Source organism: Onychomys torridus, chromosome 9, assembly GCF_903995425.1.
Source record: "Onychomys torridus chromosome 9, mOncTor1.1, whole genome shotgun sequence".
In the NCBI taxonomy this organism is placed as follows: domain Eukaryota; kingdom Metazoa; phylum Chordata; class Mammalia; order Rodentia; family Cricetidae; genus Onychomys; species Onychomys torridus.
Genome location: NC_050451.1, coordinates 567271 through 588677, shown reverse-complemented (window position 1 = coordinate 588677; position 21407 = coordinate 567271). Strand labels below are relative to the sequence as shown.

Here is a 21407-nt window from a genome sequence, read left to right as displayed (position 1 = left end):
CAAATATAATTTCACAAGACTGTAATTAACAAGTCTATTAATGGGATTGTATAACTTTTTATTGTAAACTACATGTGAAATGTCTCAATGAATTATATGTGTAAAGTATTTCTAAGAATTCTTTGATGGGTGCTACTTAACTCTGGTTTGCTTTCCATAAAATAAACCAGCTGCCTAAAGTTTTTACAATGTTATCCACATGACAGTCTCCAGTAACCCCAAGGGCGTTCTCTGAATAAGTCCTGTTTCTTGCATAAGAGGAAATGGGTTTACATGGAATTGGTTGGTTAGCTATACAAAAGGCTGAATATGTAGCTCAGCTGGTAGAATGCTTGCCTGGCATGCATGAAGTCCTGTGCTTCATCTCCAGCACGACATAAAATCAGGCACGGTGGCCAACTTGCTATCCCAGCACCCAGGAGGTGGAGGCAAGACGATTGGAAGTTCAAGGTCATCCTTCATTGCACAGCAAGACAAAGGCCAGCTTGGGCTGCAAGAGACTTTCTCAAAAATAAAACAAGGAGCCTGATGGCTCAGCAGTTAAGAGTACTGGCTACTCTTCTAGAGGACCCAGGTTCAATTTCCAGCACTCACATGACAGCTCAGAACTGTCTGTAATTCTAGTTCTAGGGGACCTGACACCCTCACACAGACATACATGTAGGTAGAACACCATGTACATGAAATAAAAATAAATCATAAAAAACCCAACCCCCACAAAAAAACCCACAAAATTCCACTAACCTTTTGGTTATCAAAAGAAAATATGAATTCTTCAGCTTTAGAGATGTTTTAAATTAATAAGTAAAATCACAATGGTTGAACAGGGTATACCATATCCTGAATTTACAAGCACTTTAAAATCTTTCTAGTTTTATAATTTATAATTTATAATCCCAGAACTCACTCTGTAAAGCAGGCTGGCCTCGAACTCACAGAGATCCGCCTGCCTCTGCCTCCTGAGTGCTGGGATTAAAGGTGTGTGCCACTACCGCCCGGCTGATTGTTTTAATTTTGTAACTATCTAGGCTTGGCCAGAATTCCTTGCCCTTTTAAGATAATGTATAAGCCTCTTGAGCCCACTTTATAGAAACAGTTAAGATAGACTAACAACAGGGAAGATTAATTTGATGATAATTTGATTACACCCAGATAATTCAGATGCTAACTATAATTTTTCTTTCTTTTTTTCTTTCTTTCTTTCTTTCTTCCTTTCTTTCCTTCCTTCCTTCCTTCCTTTTTTTTTTTTTTTTTTTTGTGGCTTGACCAAGCTGGTTGATTAATTCCTCTGTTACATCACCTAATTACTCCTCTTTTTCATACGTTGCCAACTGTCATTCTTGACTATTACCAGTTATCTTTATCTTTCTTTTTCTTTTCTTTTACAAATTACAGTTGAAACAAAAAGGTTACTTACCTTGAAGGTTTTCTCTCTCTTCTTCTTATTCCCCTTTCTTTCTTCCTCTCACCCTCTTTCTTTCTTTCTTTCTCTAGCACAGGGTCTCACTATCTAGTCCTGGCTGGCCTGGAAGTCCATATCTAGACCAAGGCTTTCAACTTGCAAGGATCCTTGGGCCTCTGCCTCCTGAATGCTGGGATGATAGACACGCTGCTTGAAAGTTTTGCTTCCCTACAAGCCAGTTGTATCCTGCTTGTGCTAGTCTAGTAAAAAGAAGTATCAAGAATAAAATACCGCAATACAAGTTGGAACCTTTCATATAATGTAAGAATTGGCTCCAAACCTTTCTTCAAAATTAAGTGTCTCTTGGTAGAGAATCTAAGGAGTGAGTTCTCATACAAGGATCACAACACTAAAGATAATTCTGTGAAACTGTAATACAGGTCTATCATAAAACTTCTGAAACAATTTTTTATCTTTCAAGAGCTCATGGGAAAAATCTAGTAACTTCATGTTCATTACCAGATTTGGATTTGCTCTACAGGATTTGGATTTGGTTCAGTTGAAGTAGCTGGAGAACCAGGAAGCCAATGCTCTTTTTTTTTCTTCCAATAATCATACTTTTTTGAATGACAGTGGAAGGGTTTGGTGGGGTTAGCGGTAGATTTTTGGGAAATATTAGTGATTGTGCCACTTTCTCTGTATACTGATAAACTCCTTGTATAATAGTAGAGAAATAAAGCAGCACGAAGCTGGAGAAAAGGTCGCAACAAGAACAGACAGAAGAACAGCGTTCTAGCCCTTACACGCCCCATTTCCAGCTGTGTGAGCTTCAACCCTCCAGTCAAGAACCAAGAAGCTATTTAAGTCTCTTCCAAAATCTCTTAGTGAAACAGAAATGCCAATCAGTTTGTGAGACAAGCACTTTACTGACGAGGTATGTTCCCCAGAAATTGTATCCTTTTCATTTTTATTTTAAAAGGCATTTTCCTTTGTGATATATAGGAGATGGCAGTGGTCATAATTTCAGCATGTCAAACTTCAAGGCCAGGTAAGAACTAATGATTTGTCAACAAAGGTAAGGGTTTTAAACTCAGTTCGTTGATAGCCAGGTGTTCAGATAAAAAAAAAAAAAAAAGACGGCTTGGGGTCTACTACCTACCAATTAACCGTAAACGCCGTTAATGACACAATTTCGGATTTCAGAGATTTGTGAGTTAGCATCACTTTGCAGGAGTTAAGACTGAAAACTTCGAGTAGGGATTTTTTTCTAAGGTTGCTGACGAAATATGGTGCAGAGGTAAAACTGCTTCAAGTTCCCCCGAGCGGTCTTCACTCCAGGCTCAGGTAAACCGCGCGCCAGCGTGACAGAGGCGGTCAGTCCCCTACACTCTCAAAAAAGGGAAAGAGATCGACGCTCGCAGAGACGCGGTCTGCGCGGTCACACCTCCGACGAGTGCCGGCCGTCAGGCAGGAATCTTCCCGGCCAGCCCCGCAGCGTTGACGGGCGTCGCAGCCAGCCAATGGGCGTGCCGGAGGCGGGCCTGACGGGCCTGGAGGGGCGGGATTTCCCGCGCGGCTGCCGCTGAGAGCCCGGTGGGGGCGGCGGCGCCTTCGAGAGGGCGGGCCGGGTCAGCTGCTGCAGGCGGGGCTGCGCGCGGAGCTGTGGGCGGCAGCTGAGTGTCCTGCCGCCGCCCAGCCTTCGCCACGATGCCGGGGATCGACAAGCTGCCCATTGAAGAGACGCTGGAAGACAGTCCGCAGGTGAGGCGCGGGCGGCGGCTGAGGCCAGCGCGCGGCCTAGCGCGGGCCTGGCGCCCTCAGGTGCCCGCGGCCCAGGTGGGCACCGCCGCCGGGGGTCGCTGCCTGCCGGGGACCGCGCCCTACACCCCTCGGCCGGGCTGGAGGCCCGCACGGCTGGGCCGCGGACTGAGACGGAGCGGTCGCCGCTGTCTCCGGTGGGGCCTGGCGCTTGCTTGAATCCGCGCCGGGTCTCCTTTGCATTTCACGGGAGGTGCCGTTTTTATCGCGATGGTACGATGTGGTGAGATAAGCCCTTGGTCCTGGCGTTTTCCGAGGAGGCCTGGCACGCAGGGGACGGAGGGGGCTGCGGGCGGCGTGTGCCACGCCGGTGGACGCGGGAGCGCGCGCCCTGCGCCCCGCGGTGTGTCGTGTCCGGAGTCTCGGGCCGGTGGCTGTCACTGGAGCTGTGCACCGCGGGTGACGGGAAGGCGCCTACGCTGCTGAGCCCTGGGTTGCAGACTTGGCCGGAATAAACTCATCAAAATAAAAGCCCTGTTTTGTGCGTTGGGAATGATGCTGGTGTCGTTGCGCTAGCCGAAGACAGTTTGGGAAAGCGTGACTGTGGGATTTCTTTTTCAGTACTGAATGAAATCAGTTGTATTTTAAAAGGTGTTATGGCCTCTAACTTGCGTTCACATCATCCTTGTGGCCGCTTTTATGTATAGTAAGGGATAGAAAACAGTGTTGCTGGTGGATTTCGTAAACATTACTGGCCGAGAAATGCATTTCATATGGCATTTATAGTGTAATACCCACCCCCCCCCCCCCCCCCCCCCGCGCCCGCACGCCAAAGGGAAAGAAAAGGCCTGGAGTTTGTTTTCCTGGATGACACATTTGCCATGGATTTTGTGCCAGTTCTGATTTCCATGTTGAAATTGGGCGCTGATTGTAGAGTTGATTTATTTATTTTTCTCATTCTGAAAGCTATCTTCATAGGCCAGTTGCTCGGAGGTAATATACTCTTATCAGGCAATATGAGAAAGAGAAACCCACAGTTTGGGTTATCTCACAGCTGGTTTAAATTTTGCTTAATGACTTTCTGTGTAAAATCTTAAGCTATATTTCAGATGATTTGCAACAATTTTGTGGTTGTATTGGTCAGCATGACTTTATCTTTTTACTTTTTAAAAATTCTCAGTACACTGAACTTCTTTTACCTAGTCTACTTTTTAATAGCCCATAAAGACTATAAAGAGAATGGGTTGCCAGTGCCCTATCTGTGACATTCGCTGTAGAGGTAATCTTGAATGTTCCATGTAATAAGTTTACAGCTTGGATCAGGCTCGTTCTGTAGCCCAGGCCAGCCTCAAACACAGCTCCTCCTGCTCCTGACTGCTGATTGCAAGCTTGAACCACAAGGACTTCCAGTTGTTATTGTTGTTAAAATTTGCTTCTTTGTGGGTCGGTGTTCTGGCTGCATGTGTTTGTGTACCACTTGCCCACATAGGTCAGAAGAGGAACTGGATGGTTGTGAACTACCATTTGGGCTCTGGAAATTGAACCTGATGGTCAGGAAGAGCAGCCAGTGCTCTTAACCACTGAGCCATCTCTCCAGCCCCTGTTTTTTAATTTAAAACAATAATTTGGGGGGGGGGGGACTGGAGAATGGTTCCAGGACCTTGCACTTGCTAGGCAAATGCTGTACCACTAAGATAAATCCTCAATCTTGTTTTTTTTCTTTGTTTGTTTATTTATTTATTGTGTATATATATGTTGTACATGTATGTATATATGTGTTTGCATGTCTGTGTATATGTACTCATGTGCATGGAGGCCCAGAATTGATTCATCTTCCTTGATTGCTTACCATTTATTTATTGAAGCATAGTCTTTCTCTGAACCCTGGGTTTGCTAATTCAGCTAGTCTAGTTTACCAGCTTGCCCCAGGTATTGATTCTGTCTCTACCTTACAAGTGCTGAGAGTGCATGGGATCTCCACACATGCCCAGTTTTTTTTTTTGTTTTTTTGTTTTTTTGTTTTTTTTTTTGGCCAGAGCTAAGGACTTGAACCCAGGGCCTTGCACTTGCTAGGCAAGCGAGCTACCACTGAGCTAAATCCCCAACCCCAACATGCCCAGTTTTTACATGGGTTCTGGGGAATCTGGACTCTGGTCCTCGATTTTGCAGGGTAAGGACATTATCTACTGAGCCACCTTCCCAGCCCTATTAGAATGTGATTATGCGTATGCAGCTGTTCTTGTACATACATGCATGGAGAGGCTAGAGTGCAAACTCAGGTATCATTCCTCCTCAGCCTCCACCTAGCTTGTTGTTTTGAGACAGTGTCTCCCATAGAGACCGGGATCTCTCAGGGCATCATATAGGCTAGGCTGGCTGGGCAGCAAGCCCCAAGGACCTGCTTGTCTGTGCCTTCCCAGCACTGGGATTACATGCACCTGCCACCATACGCAGCTTTTTACATGAGCGCTTTATAGCTTAAATGTCTTCATGGTATTCTGAGTTAAAGATTCCAAGCCTGCATATTTCCTTAAGTGATTTAACAGATGTCTCTTAAAATGTTTTATTAGCATATTAGCATATATTAATTGCACATAACGATGAATTTTATTATGACATTTCCATTTTTATTGCATTTGCTCCTCACCTCTCTTGTTCTCCCTTTCTCTTCCCAACTAGTCCTCTTACTTTCATGTCTTTAAAAAAGATCCTTGTTTTGTTTTGAGAGGAAACTCTTGTGTTGCTCAGGCTAGCTCAGTCTCCAGAATAGTTAGGACTACAACAAGTGTACCATATCCATATCTCATTGTGGTGCTTTTAGAGTTTTTCCAAAGTTCTGCTTTTATAAATAGGGCTGAGGTGAATGCTTTTGGATATATATCTTTCTCAGTTTATCTACAAAATAATCCAATAAGAATAATAAAGAATAGGAAAACTCTAAAAGCTCCTAATGTACTTTTGTACTTTTTAAAAATTTTATTTGGTTTTTAGAGACAGGGGTTCTCTACATAGTCTTAGCTGTCTTGGAACTCTCTTTGTAGACTAGACAGACTGGCATGGAAGTCAGAGAGATCCTCCTGCCTCTGCCTTCTGAGTGCTGGCATGCGCCATCACTGCCCAGCTTAGTGTACACCTTTTTAAAAATAGATCTTTCAATCCTAATCAGAAGTGACCACGGGGCCAAGGATGTGGTCAGTGGTAGATCTCTGGCCTAGCAGTCAAGGCCATGGATTGGTTTCCAGTGCTGTGGCTTCTCCAGTCCCAGCAAAATGGCCTGGGGCCTATTAGTTGCTAAGTTGAAAAGTTAGAGCTTGGAAGTCGTAGAAAATCCTGAATTTTAGTTATCTTTTTAAGATTTGCTTTTATTGTTGGGGGCTTGAATTCACCTATATCTCTGGCTTTTTTCTTTCTTTCTTTTTTTTTTTTTTCTTTTTGGTTTTTCAATACAGGGTTTCTTGGTGTAACAGCCTTGGCTGTCCTGGAACTCACTCTGTAGACCAGGCAGTGCTAGAACTCAGAGATCCATCTACCTCTGCCTTCTGAGTGTTGGGATTAACAGCATACACCATTAATGCCTAGCAGTCTTCTTTTTTAATGTTTTAAAACAGCACTTGAGAGACAGGGAATGGAACACTAGAGTGAAGAAGAGTCTGTCATATCTGGCCAGTTGTAGTGCATGTGTGTAGTCTCAGCTACTAAGAGGGTGAGGCAAGATGATAATGGGGAAAAAGACTTGGCAAAGTAGAGTACTGAAACTGTGGACTTAGACCTCGCAGAGGTCTTGTGCCACACCCTACACCCAATTGCCTAAGTTCTTCCTTTGAACACGGGAAGTTAGTGAATAAAAATATCAAGTCTGTCCAGGTATGGTGGCTCATGTCTGTAGTCCCAGCATTTCAGAGGCTGAAGTAGAATGACTACCATGAGTTTGAGGCTGGCTTGCCCTATCTTAAAATGAACAAACTATATGTGTGTATTGGGGCAGGGTAGTGCCATCCTTTGGATTTTAAGCTTTAATTGTCCCCTATGTTTTTTGTTTTTGTTTTTTAAATATGGCCACCATGAATTGCTTCCTGTTTTAATTTGTAAAAGCACACCCTTGTTCTTCTTGCTATTTTTGTTTGTTTTTCAAGGCAGCATTTCTGTGTAGTCCTGGTGTCCTAGAATTCTCTCTGTAGACCAAGCAAAAGTGTGTACTACCATGCCCAGCTTTTATGCTGCTACTTTAATGAAATGAAACAGAATAAAAAAATCCTTTGACTTCTTGACATTACTGTCAAAAGAGTTTAAATAAATTAAAAGTCATAATTACTAGAGTTCTAGTATTTTACTGCTTTTAGACAAAGTATTTCACTGTCTGATTTATGTAAACTTTAAATTTTTTTTTTTTTTTAATAGACAAGATCTTTACTGGGTGTATTTGAAGAAGATGCTACTGCTATTTCCAATTATATGAACCAATTATACCAAGCTATGCACCGGATTTATGATGCACAGGTAACAAATAAAAAGGCTCACACAATACTGGTTAAAAGAGACTCTCTCAGCACCTGAGATCAGAGGTAGTGCCTCCTTGACTTACTGCTTCGTACCTCACTTGTTCTTAGGCCCAGAGTAATATCTGTTGAAAGAGTGAAAGAATACTGTGGTGGTTTGACTAGGAATGGCCCCCTTAGACTCACGTATTTGAATGTTTGGCCCTAGGGAGTGGCATTATTGGGAGGTGTGGCCTTGTTGGAGGAAGTGTGTCATTATTGGGGTGGGCTTTGAGATCTCATATGCTCAAGTTAGGCCTAGTATGGCATTTACTTCTGTTGCCTGCAGATCAAGATGTAAAACTCTGAGCTCCTTCTCCACCACATCTGCTTGCATGCTGCCATGTTTCCCTGCAGTGACAATAATAGACTAAACCTCTCAAACTGTAACCAGGCCCAGTTAAGTGTTTTCCTTTATAAGAGTGGCTGTGGTCATGGTTTCTCTTCACAGCAATAGATACCCTAGCTAAGACAAATACTAAGTATATTATTATATTTCTGAACTTAGGTTTCAGTTGGATTTGTAGTACTAAAGAAGTGACAGGATTGTAGGGTCTGCCCCGTCTCCTCAAACGTAGTGAGAGCTTTCTTATTGGAGTTTACTGATAGTGAACTGACTGAAGACCCCATATTGTTGTATTTTCCTTAATCATGCTTTTAACTTTAAGGAGTCCTTTCTTTTTTTTTTTTTTGAGTAAAGGCTTTGAAAGTAGTTAGTAGAAGGCTGTGACTAATTTTTTTTTTTTTTGTAGAATATACATAAAACTTAAGTCTGTGTTTGTATAATTTATAAGCTTTAACAGAAACCTGTATTCTGTTGATGTACTTTATTTGGGATTAATTAAGTATATTAATTTTGTTTTCCTTCTTTTTCTGTCTATTGCTATGATAGTTGTGTCTCCCCACCCCTAACCCCGCATGGGTTTTACAAGGCTTCATTCTGGCCACAGATGTTCAGTTAAAAAGTGAAGCGTTATTATATCAAGACTGAAAAAAACTGAATTAACCAAAATGCCATTCTTCTGGCTGTGTTGTTTTGTTAGGTCCTATGTTAAGCACATTGTTGTTATGTTATTGAATGCTCCTAGTCTTTAATCAGTCATTCTCATAGAATGTCTACAAATTTTGCTGACATTATGTACAGTTTACCTCTACCTTTAAATATATTTAGTACTTAGTTTTCACCAGCAGAAACCCTCAAAACAAAACAAAACAAAAACCCAGGTAAAACACATATACCTGAAGCTGGGTATGGTATTGCATATCTGTAATCTCAGCACTTGGGAGGCAGAGGCAAGAGGTCAGTTCAAGGCCATCAGCTACGTAACAAGTTTGAGGCCAGCTTGGGCTACATGAGTCCATGTCTTAAAAAAAAGAATAGAAAAAAGTACATAACTGTAACATTGCTGAATTCCTTGACAGTGCCTCTCTTCTGGTTTATATCTTCTTTTGAAACACTTTTTTTTTTTAACTTCTTTATTGACTCTTCGGGAGTTTCATATCATTCACCCCAGTTCTGTGAAACACTTTTTTTAATGGTAGTTCCTTTTCCATTGCTGAGAAGTTAAAAAAAAAATACATGTATGGTATAAAGTGATAATAAATGAAGGTGGCCTAGAGATCATCAGTTAACGTTTTTTCTTAACTGTATATTGTGCTAATTTGAATCCTGGTCTTTTTCCTTAGAATGAACTAAGTGCAGCAACACACCTGACATCGAAACTTCTAAAAGAATATGAAAAGCAGGTACATATAGCAAGATTTAAAACCATGGTTTAACATATGTAACTCTGTGTGTGTGTGTGTGTGTGTGTGTGTGTGTGTGTGTGTGTGTGAGAAAACTTTTTTATCCAGAGTCTTTATTTTAGTGTTTAGAGCAAGGCTCTAAACATATAGATCAGGCTCTTCTCAAACTTACGGTTCTTCTGCTTTAATCTTCCGAGTGCTGGTATTCAAGGCATATGCTTCCATGCATGGCCTCTTAGGACTTCTTGAATTTACAAAATACACCATTGAAATTTTACCAGGTCCTTATTGTTAGTGGCTTAATGTTAGAACCACGGTTGTCTGTTTTTCCAGATTTCTCCTTTTTACTAACAAAGAAACTGAGCTTTGTTCAAGGTTATGGTGTTAGTTGTTGGAGAAACCTGAGCTAAAGCCAAATCTCTGAACTCCTAGTATTGAGTACATTCCTGTGGTGATATTTTGTTTGTGCTTTAACAAATAAATCTTTCCTGAAGATCAGAGGGTGGAGCTAGCCATTAATTAACCATAGAGGTCTGTAGGTCTGTATAGACAGGAGACAGGAAGTGATATATATTGTTGGGTGGAGACAGGAGCTCAGCTCCTTTTTGGTCTGAGGAGTCATGGAGGTAAGAGGTGACTTCAGCTGCTCCTTTACTTCTCTGACCTTTTGGTATTTACCCCGATATCTGACTTTGGGTTTTTAATGATTAAGACCAATTAGAATTTATGCTACACATTCCAGTATATCATGTTAGTTGATTACTTTATAGACATTTAAAATAGTGTTTCTTAATTATGAAGATTCTTTTATTAAAGGGGTATTTTTGGAGCATGCTCAAAATTTTAGAAGTTTCTTTTTGTTTTATTATTAAGAAATTTTCTATTCATTTTACATACCAACCATAATCCCCCTCCTCCCTTTTCCTGTCCCCCAGCCTTTCCCCCCAACCCATCCCCCATTCCCACCTCCTCCAAGTTAAGGTCTCCCATGGGGAGTCAGTAGAGTCTGGTACATTCAGTTGAGGCTAAAAGTTTTTAACATTACTTGAAAGCACAAATTGTGTTATTCATAAAAATACAGCATTGAACTTTTATCCCATCTGTGTTTCTCACTTTTTAGCGTTTCCCTTTGGGGGGTGATGATGAAGTTATGAGCTCTACTTTACAACAGTTTTCAAAGGTTATAGATGAGGTAAGTCTTGGTCTTGTTTGAGTAGGTGGTTTTATAACTAAGTTACTCAAGTTATTCAGCTTTTACTGAAAAGGTATAAAAATTTGACTACATTTATTTTGTGTGTGTTCATGCGTGAATGTGAGGGTACCATGTTTATGTGTGGTTTGCAGGAATAGGTTCTCTCCTACCATCTGAATCCTAGGGTTAGGTATATCAGTCATCAGAATTGGTAGTAGGTGCTAATACCCACTGAGCCATCTTCCCAGCCTTTATTTGGGGGAACCAATGTAGTTATGATTCTATAAGAAGTTTTGTTACAAAGAATAGTATCAGAAGGCACAATTTCCACATCATGATGGTTTTCTTATCAATATTTTCTTGTCTAATTAAAACATTATTTTCCCAAGAATAAACTTATCTGTGAACTTCATCTGTTCTTAGTCCATGAATCATTCAGTTGTTTTTTTTAAACTGTTATTTGATACAGATAGAGAAGAGTAAAGCTGTCTGCTGTAGCAAGGCACTTTATGGTTTTTCTTTTGCTATTGAGCAACACTTTACTGTTCAGTCCTCATTAATCCATGCAAAGTAGCCAAAATTAGTCCTTAATTTTTCAAACCATTATCATAACAGATCACAAAACAATAACAACATGAAGGTCTAGAAGTTAGAAGAAGGAAAGTAGTGAGATGTGTGTGGAGAACCATAAGTGTTCTCTACTCTTGCTGTAAAAGCTGTGATTGTTTGTGTGATTATTCTCATATACATACTTTTTTGCCATGCTTGGGATCCAACCCAGGGCCTCACAAGTACTCAATAAGTCCTCTACCACTTAGCCCCAGTTTTTCTAATATCTTAATAACTCACCACAGCAGAATATTATCTGAGGCTAATAGTATAAGTAAATACTAATGGGTTAGGGATGTAGCTTAGTGGTATAATACTTGACTAGCATATGTGAGTAGTAGGGTCTGACCCCTGGCACTTCAAGTAAACAACAACCAAATGCTTATAGGAATATTTTCTATTCTTTTAAATTATGGTAAAATATATTAACATTCATGATATTTAATCTACTTGCAGTGTTGTACAACCGTAATTGCTATCTAGATCAAGAACATTTTCATTGCTGGGTGATGGTGGCATAAGCCTTTAATCCTAGCACTCAGGAGGCAGAGGCAGGCAGCTAGCTATCTGTGAATTTGAGGCCAGCCTGGTCTACAGAGTAAGTTTCAGGACAGCCAAGGCTACACAGAGAAACCCTGTCTTGAAAAACAAAACAAAACAAAAACATTTCATCATCCTAAAAGAAGTCTTTTCCCTTTAGTCTATCATTTTCCCTCAAATTTTCCTAAGTCCTTGTCAGTGATTATAATTTTGCTTTCTGTCTCTATATATTTGCCTGTTTGGATAGTTTATATAAGTTAAATTAGCCTTTCATCCCCCCCCTTTTTTTTTTGTTGAATAAATTTCATTGTATAGATATGTATTACCACATTTTGTTTATCCATTCATGGGTGTTCTGTTTAGTTATGACCATCCATATACTAGTTTGAGCTTTTATTTTTTTATGTGCATTGGTGTTTTGCCTGCATGTGTATTTGTATGAGTGTCGGGTACCCTAAAACTGGAGTTACAAACAGTTGGGAGCTGCCATGTGGGTGCTGGAAATTGAACCTGGGTCCTCTGGAAGAGCAGCCAGTGCTCTTAACCACTGAGCCATCTCTCCAGCCCCCTAGTTTGATCTTTTAAATACCAGCTTTCAGTTCTTTTTTGGTATATTCTCAGGAGTGGGATTGCTTGGTTTTGTGGTAATTTTGTGTCTAACTTTTTGAGGGATCACCAGATTGTTTTATGTGTGCCCTATAAGTAGTATAAGAGAGTTCTGTTCTTTTCTTTATCCTTGCTAGCAGTAATTTATATTTATTTATTTATCTATCTATCTATCTATCTATCTATCTATTTTTTTTTTTTAAGATGTGTCTTTTTATTATATATACAGTGTCCTCTCTGCACATATCCCTGCAGGCCAGAAGAGGGCACCAGACTTCATTACAGATGGTTGTGAGTCACCATGTGGTTGCTGGGAATTGAACTCAGGACCTTTGGAAGAGCAAGCAGTGCTCTTAACCTCTGAGCCATCTCTCCAGCCCCAGTAATTTTTATTTTAAAAATGGTAACTATTTGAATTGGGTGGTGGTGGCTCATGGCTTTTTTTAGTCTAGCACTTGGGAGGGAGAAGCAGACAGATCTCTATGAGTTTGAGGCCAGCCTGGTCTACAGACAGCATAAGGACTACAGAGAGAAACCCTGTTTCAAAATGCCCAAAAAATAAAATAAAATGAAAAGTAATCATTTAATGGGAGTGAAGTCATTTTGACTTGCAGTGTTTGGATAGTTAATAGATATTGAGCATTTTTTCATGTGATTATCAACCATTTGTAGTCTTTGGGAAAGTGTTTGTTCAGATCCTTTGCCCATTTTTAAATGGGCTATTTCTTTTTTATTATTAATTGTAAGAGTTCATTACCTAGATTCAGATTTTTCCTGAGACATGGTTGGCAAATGTTTTCTCATTCTGTTTATTATCTTAACTTTCTTGATAGTATCTTCTGGTGCATAGTTTTTATTTTAATAGAGTCCATTTTTAACATTTTATTTTGTTGCTTGTGCTTTTGTGATATATCTAAAAGAGTGTTGTCAAATAAAAGATCTTCCTAAATTTTTTTTCTAAGAGTTTTAGGCTGGGCATGATCCACGCACACCTTTAGTCCCAGCACCCAGAAGGCAGGGGCAGGTGGATCTCTGAGTGCCAGGCAAGCCTGGACCACTGGAGCTGTGTAGAGAGGCCCTGTCTCACAAAAAGAAAACAAGTAGAAAAATAAGGAATTTCTTTTTCTTTCCTTTGAGTTTTCGAGACATGGTTTCTCTATGTAGTCCTGCTGTCCTGGACTAGCTCTGTAGCCCAGGCTGGCCTCAGACTCACAGAGATCCGCCTGCCTCTGCCTCCCGAGTGCTGGGAGTACAGGCGTGCGTCATCATCGCCTGGTAGGAATTTCTTTTTTACCATATTATACTACATAATTTTTATTGTTTCCATCTGTGAAACTGTGTCAGTCCTTTAAAGGACTGGATTCAGATTCATAGACCACTGGCCAATGTCTGTGTGTAGACATTTATTAGTTGTATCACCCATTAGTTATTTGATCTCTTTGGTCTTTCTCTTATAGCTTAGTTCTTGTCACGCGGTACTTTCAACTCAACTTGCCGATGCCATGATGTTCCCCATTTCCCAGTTTAAAGAGAGAGATCTGAAAGGTACTGAAGTCAATTTATTTTCATCAGTTGTCAGAAGATCAGTGCTAGCAGAGTACACTTTATTTCCAGCTAAACCAGTTCTGACCACAACATGCCACTTTTACTTTAAACAGTCACTAAACATTTATGGAAGTGCTTGACAGATATTAAACTAGTTCCTAACAAATAATAATGTCCTTTCCTCAAAAAGGAGATGGGTTAGCACAACAGTGTTTCGTGATTAGGTAATGAGAAGGTGCTATTGGGGGCTCAGAGGAAATGCTCAAAAAGGCTTCACCAAAGACATGACATGAGCATTTTACAATGAAGAGAAATGTGTTAAGAGAAAGGAGTTCTGTTGGGGAGAGTAGAATTCACAAAGGTATAGGTTGTAGAAATATATCACTTATTCTGAGAATTATAAGAAATCCGTGCTGGATGTGCTGAAGCAAGGCACGAGATGAATGTACAAGTAGATGAGATGCAAGTGAAGCATGGTAAAGATGTTGGACTTAAGTATATGAACAAAAACAAGCCAGTGATTCTAACGGAGTAAAGAGACACAGTCCTTTTGTTTTTACAGAGAAGAGAGTGGGTTTGCTAACTAGGAGGCTAAGAAGTTGTCAGAGTCCAGTGAGGGGATAAAGAAGGCTGAAAGATGAGAGTGGCGCATGGCAGAGGTTCATCTAGGCTGGGGAGGAGCTGGAGGCGCAGCACATCTAACAACTGTAGGAGTTAGTGCACTTACTAGTTGGTAGATAATAAGGAGTGTCTATAGATCTGGTTCTTTTAATAACTTATAAGCCAAGGTAGGTTAAAGAAGTCATGCATATCAGTGAATGGTAAAGTGCTTGAATGGAAGACAGTGTCTTTTAGAGATGGAACTAGTAACTGAAATGATCCTTAAGAATAGTCTGTTCCAAGGTAGAAAGAATAATTCACAATCTAGGGAGACTGAATGGCATAATCTTTTCTTTTTCACTCAGTATTTGAAATCATTAATCATATATAGAAAACAAATTAGTATGTTAGATTCTAGGATTGTCAGTCAGTATTTGCATTTCTTAACATTTAAAGTGGCTTTTAATACTTGTTTTGTCTCGTATTTGTGGTAAGTAGTTCTGGTGATGTATTGCTAAAGATTTTGAATGCTTAGTAGATCAACTGAAACTAATTTTTTTACCTGGATTATAAATTCCTGTTTGAGTTTTAGTTATGGCTTAAATGGTACTAATTGCTTTATAAATAGAATAAAATATTTCATAAGTATGCTAAACTGAAATTATTTTTTAACTTTTTCAGAAATACTGACACTAAAAGAGGTATTTCAGATTGCTAGTAATGGTAAGTGCTGAATATGCTATACACTAATTTCTTTCATTCATCTATTAGCATACATTATTGCTGATTTTTTTGTAATAATTTAAAAAAATTAGCTCAATTAAATGGTTGATATAACATATTTCAATCATTGGAGATACTTTGAATATGCTTTTTTGTCCTCCTTTTTTTATTTATTATATTTGTGTTTTAATTTTACACATCAGCCATGGATTCCCCTGTCCTCCCCCCTCCATTCCCATCTCCTCCAGGGCCAAGACTCCCCTGGGGATTCAATTCAACATGGTAGATTCAGTACAGACAGGTCCAGTCCCCTCCTTTCAGGCTGAGCAAAGTGTCCCTGTGTAAGCCCAAGGTTCCAAACAGCCAGCTCATGCACTAAGGACAGGTCCTGGTCCCACTGCCTGGGTGTCTCCCAAACAGTTCAAGCTATTCAATTGTCTCACTTATCCAGAGGGCCTGATCCAGTAATGCTTTTTACAAAAAAATGTTTGAATGGCAGTTATAGCAGTCTTAAAACTTGCTACTATCCTCATAATGCCTAAAGAGGTTCTAAATATTCTCTTTAACTTATTTCCTAAATATTACAGTTTTCTTTCTTCCTTTTTTTTGAGACAAGGTTTCTCTGTAGCTTTGGAGCCTGTCCTGGACTAGTTCTGTAGACCAGGCTGTCCTTGAACTCACAGAGATCCGCCTGCCTCTGCCTCTCGAGTGCTGGGATTACAGGCGTGTGCCATCACTGCCTGGCCTTCCTCTTTCTTTCTTTTCCTCTCATATTCTCTTCTCTTTCTGTGCAAGGTCTTGAAGCCAGGACCTTGTGCATGCTAGGCAAACACTCTACCACTGAGATACATCCTCAGCTCTCCTTTTTTTTTTTTTTCCAAGAGTTTTTCAATTTTTAATTAAAAATAATGTTTTTCCTTTTTCTTTTTATTTATTCTTCCCTTATACATTCCTACCGCATTCTTCCCTTCTCTTCACTCCTCCCAGGCATCCCCCCACCTCCCCACTCCCCCTCACCCCCATCCCCACCCCACTCCCCTAGATTGATTGTTCCTCCATTTCCCTTTGGAAAAGAACAGGCACTTTTAATAGATTATAATTTCTTTGGAAGTTAGTATTTTCTCACAGTTTGATACATAGTCACATAATTTAAGGGAAACGAGGCTGTGGGGAAAAGTTGAGTGTAGTAATCATGTGGTAGAGAATTCTTACCTAGCTCTAGTACAGGTATAGTTTTGCAAAGTATGGTTTACTGTTAACACTCATTTCTGTTTTCCAGATCATGATGCTGCGATTAACAGATACAGTCGATTGTCAAAAAAGAGAGAAAATGACAAGGTATGTGTACACACTTTTAAAAACATTTTTAATGTATTTTTCATGTGTATAGGTGTTTTTTCTACAGGTATGTTTGTGTACCATGTGTGTTAAGCACCTGGGGAGCCCCTGGAACTGGAGTTTCAGATGGTTGTGAGCCACCATGTGGGTGCTGAGACTTGACCCTAAATTCTCTGGAAGAGGTGTGAGGGCTTTTAACTGCTGAGTCGTTATCTCTCCGGTCTCTGTATACTTTTTCAACATCACAATTAATGGCCATTTCGTTAGGTGATTTAGTTTTTCCTGTTTAAAAATAGAGCCAATAGATTGTTGCTGTGGTATTACTCTCAAATTATTTTTTTCTAGCTGTTCAAAACCTTTCTGATCACTGATCTCTTTAAACAAAATGCTTTTCTTCTGCCAGTATTTGATATTATAATTAAACATAACTGTTTTAAAAGTGTAGCTGAGTAGCTGATTCTCAGTATATAAAACTTGGTGTTTTTCTTGTTTTGTATTTTGATAATACTGCATATATTCTGTTTTTATCTGATCACATGTATTCAGAAATACCTTGTGAGATACAGTGTATGCATGCAATAATACTTTTATGAAAAAAGAGGACATGAATTTTAAAGAAAACAAGGAGTGGTATATTGGAAGGTTTTGGGGGGAGGAAATGTGATTATATCATAATCTCAGAAAGAAAAAAATCACAAAAAAGAAAAAAGATAATTCAGTTTTGTGTTCAGGTTATATGAAAGTATGTATATAAGTGTATAAATAGGTATTCATGGTAGTTTGGGTGAGAAAAAGGTAATCTTAAATTGGGTAACACTCTGTGCTGGAAACTCATTTAAAAAAAATTCATATGATTAAAACCAAGTAAGTCACACACATACCTCAGTGAATTGTCCTATACAGAACTCAATAAAATTCTGGTATGAGGCCTTCTCTACTTAAAGGGAATATTTATGTTTCTGGGTTTCTTTAAGAAGTCAAACCCAGAAATATTACATAATATTTGAGGACAAATGCACTTAACTAAAGATTAAAGAAGAGAATATTACCAAGTTCTAGGTGATTTCAAGGCTTGAGATACAGCTTGTACCAGTGCTTCCACATGAGGTGATCTCTGTGCAGGCCTTGGCATTTACAAGCCTGGCCACAGCTGTAGGCAGAGGCACATTGACTGCTTGTGGGAACTGACAACTGAGTAGCATTTAATGTGCAACAGCCAGTGTGACAAAAAAGAGAATGAGTCTCATACAGTGGTCATTCCCCAAAACTGCTTTGTTTCTAATTTTAGTTCACAAATTACCCAATAAGACATACAGAGTTTGAAATCTACATTAGTTATTTTGCCTTAGAGGGTCTAGGTTATAAAATTTGGTATATTTTATATTGCTTTTGGCTATTCCAAGTATTTTTTAAAAAGTATTCATCTTTAATTAGAAAAATTGTTGAGCACCTGTTTATCAAGCTGGATGTTGGATCCTTTGTGGGAACAATGTGGGTAGGCTCCACTCTTGCTCTCCTGTGCATTCATTGAAGGCTTTTGTGTGACTACATTGCAGAGCACAAGGATGAAGAGACTATGGGCTAACATGAGTTAAATGCAGTAATAGAGATTTTTGCTAGTTGTACAGATAGAGCTTTACTGGTGAGTTGGAGAACATTATACTTAGGAGGTGACATATGCATTGTAGATAAGTAGACAACACTTTGGGTATTGAAAAGGATGTTCCTTTAAAAAAAAAAAATCCCCAAACTAAACAACAGAAATCCCTAAAACCAAAGCAGGTTTTCGGTAGAGACGTGTTTCTGGAGTTGGAAATATAAGGGTTTGGAGTACTGGTGGTGAGGTAAGATTCGGGGACATAGCTAAGGTCTGCTGCTTTACTTGAAGTATGTACTCGTTACTTAATCCCATGCCTTTATCCTCCATACAAAACAAAAATCCCACAAAACAGTTGTGAAAATATAATTAGATAATAAATGCAGAGTATCAGTTTTAGCAAGTTTCACTAAATTCTAAACATGTGGAATAGGAGGAAACCATTACCTTTCATTTCTTTGGATATATTTGGGGAGGGATGTAGTTGGGGGCTGGGCTTGGTGTTGTAGCTCACACACATGATTCCAGCATTGGGAGGCGAAAGCAGGAGGATCAGTGAAACCTACACTGAGCTACAGAAAGAGACAGTGTTTTAAAACAGGCCAACAGCTCTCCCTCCTTCAAAGCCCAGCCAAGAATAGTTTGGCCCAAATTGCTCTATTTATGGCCTTGAAATTTGCATTAGAGGAAGTGAGTAGTCATCAAAGGATGTTAAGTGGGTAAGTAACACCATACAGTTATAGAACAAAAGCTGTAATGAAAATGTGAAAGGGATCATACTAAAGAGAATACAATAAAAGAGTACCAGAGCCAGGCAGTGGTGAACACGCCTTTAGTCCCAGCACTCAGGAAGCAGAGGCAGGCGGATCTCTGTGAGTTCGAGGCCAGCCTGCGCTACAGAGCTAGTCCAGGATAAGCTCCAAAGCTACACAGAGAAACCCTGTCTCAAAAAACTAAAAAAACAAAACAAAACAAGAAAAGAGTACTAGAACAATTTGCATAGTCATTATAAAGGTTGTTATTAAAAGAAGAGAAAAAGGAGTTTGGAGAGGTGTTCCTCGTCTGTCACGGGGAATTGAACCCAGGGCCTTGTGCATGGTAGGCAAACATCCTACCACTGAGACACACTTCCCAACCCTGCTTTTGAGAGAGAGAAAGAGAAATGACAAGTCCTGTAGTAGGAGGTCAACTCCAAACTGACATCTCCTGGAGAGAAGTAAGGAAAACAAGGAAGGACAGGTGTGGTGAGGAAGAAGCTGTTTTTGATTTTGTGCATTTCCAATGCATATAAACACTCGTTTTTATACACAGAAGCATGTAAAGAACCTAGCTTCCCTTTGGTATTTGGAGAATGCCGGGGAGGAGATCAAAATTTACCACCACCAAAGTCACTGGTGCATTGGGATAATGTTGGAACTTGGTATTCCAAGAAAAGGAGGAAAAATCCCTAATACATATTAGGCCTCTGTAAGTGCTCAGTGAAATTGTGTTGAGAAAAAGAACTCAGGGTAGCATATGTATTTTAAATGTGAGTCAAGGAAATTGAGCAGGTAGAAAAAGAGTGGTACGGAGAAAACCAGGAAGGGAGAATATGTGGTGTGAGCTGAGTAAGATCAGTTATTACTGGCTAAATAATAATCCATATAGTGGGCTCTCTCTGTCATGCTTGTTGCAGATATTTACATTTGTAGTTGTATGCAGATATGCATTTTGCAAGTGATATGGTTGGTAAACAGAAAAAACTGTTTACCTAGTGTGTTGATGGATTTCTAATAGAGTAGAAAATAGAAAAGCTGTGTTCAGTGGTTATTCATACACTGTTTTCCTTGGTAGAATCCTCTTCACATTTTCTATTGAAGATAATTCAAAATTAATTAATATTTTACTCTTTATTCAAAGGTAAAATACGAAGTAACAGAGGATGTGTATACTTCTAGGAAGAAACAACATCAGACCATGATGCATTATTTTTGTGCATTAAATACTCTTCAGTACAAGAAGAAAATAGCTTTGTTAGAACCTCTACTTGGATACATGCAGGCTCAGGTAATACTATATTATGTTTTGGGTTATAGCTGTCCTAAAAGCCTTATATTAGGCTTGATATTAGCATTAATTATAAGGATGTTTTAAACTGTTGTCAACATACTAATTCGTATTGTGGTCTTAAAAAGTAGTTTTAAAGACCGTCATGCGTGTCCTATTTTAATGTGGTTTTCCTTGCAATTGACATTCTAAAATGTTAGAGAATAAATGGAAACAAATTATATTCAGACTTTCCCACCACAGTTGGGGATAGGGAGCAGAAAGCTAGATGAATTTCAGTGTGGCACCTGCTGCTGGAGCTTCTTTTCATCATTGTTTCATATGTCTGAGACAGAATGAGCAAGTTTGCATTTGTCCTGTGCTCCTTGCATACTACCTGAGTCAAAAATAATAGGTGAGGGGGCTGGAGAGATGTCTCAGTTAAGAGCACTGACTGACTGCTTTTCTAGAGGACTGTAGCTGGAGTTATCTCCAGTCCTGCCTGGGCCAGTAGCCACTCAGACTCTAATAAACACACAGACGCTTATATTATTTAGACTGTTTGGCCTAATGGCTCAGGCTTCTTGTTATCTAGTTCTTACATCTTAAATTAACCCATTTTTATTAATCTATACCTTGCCATGTGGTTCATGGCTTACCGGTACTTTACATCCTGCTCCTCATGGTGGCTGCTGGACACCTCCCAGAATTCTCCTCCTTGTCCTGCCTATACTATCCTTCCTGCCTGGCTACTGGCCAATCAGCATTTTATTTATCAATCAATCATAATAACATATATTTACAGCATACAGGACATCCCACAGCAGAGGACCCAGGTTCAATTTTCAGTACCTATATGATGGGGAATCTGACACTCTCTTCTGACCTCCAAGGGCATGAGTCACACATGTGATGAACAGACATACACACAGGCAAAACACCCTTATGCATGGAATGAATAATAATATAGTTCAAATGCTCAAAAAGATGCACATTAGGAAAGAGACTAGAAAATTGAGTTTGGGGAAATAGGTCAGTTTCTTTTTTTTCTTTTTGGTTTTTTTTAGACAGGGTTTCTCTGTGTAGCTTTGCGCCTTTCCTGGATCTCACTCTGTAGACCAAGCTGGCCTCCAACTCACAAAGATCCACTTACCTCTGCCTCCCAAATGCTGGGATTACAGGCGTTAGCCG

At 39.7% G+C, this 21407-nt stretch overlaps 1 protein-coding gene across 1 annotated transcript in view; it reads left to right on the top strand.

Moving 5' to 3' along the window:
• Positions 1-2973: 2973 nt before the first annotated feature.
• The window catches only part of Appl1 (adaptor protein, phosphotyrosine interacting with PH domain and leucine zipper 1), a 48483-nt gene continuing 30049 nt past the window's right edge, over positions 2974-21407 (top strand). Inside the window, exons 1-8 of the mRNA XM_036199190.1 lie at positions 2974-3163; positions 7559-7657; positions 9382-9441; positions 10562-10633; positions 13846-13933; positions 15215-15256; positions 16536-16594; positions 20091-20237. Of these exons, the coding sequence (XP_036055083.1) occupies positions 3110-3163; positions 7559-7657; positions 9382-9441; positions 10562-10633; positions 13846-13933; positions 15215-15256; positions 16536-16594; positions 20091-20237 (621 nt within the window). The 5' untranslated portion in view covers positions 2974-3109. The remainder of the gene's footprint in view (positions 3164-7558; positions 7658-9381; positions 9442-10561; positions 10634-13845; positions 13934-15214; positions 15257-16535; positions 16595-20090; positions 20238-21407) is intronic.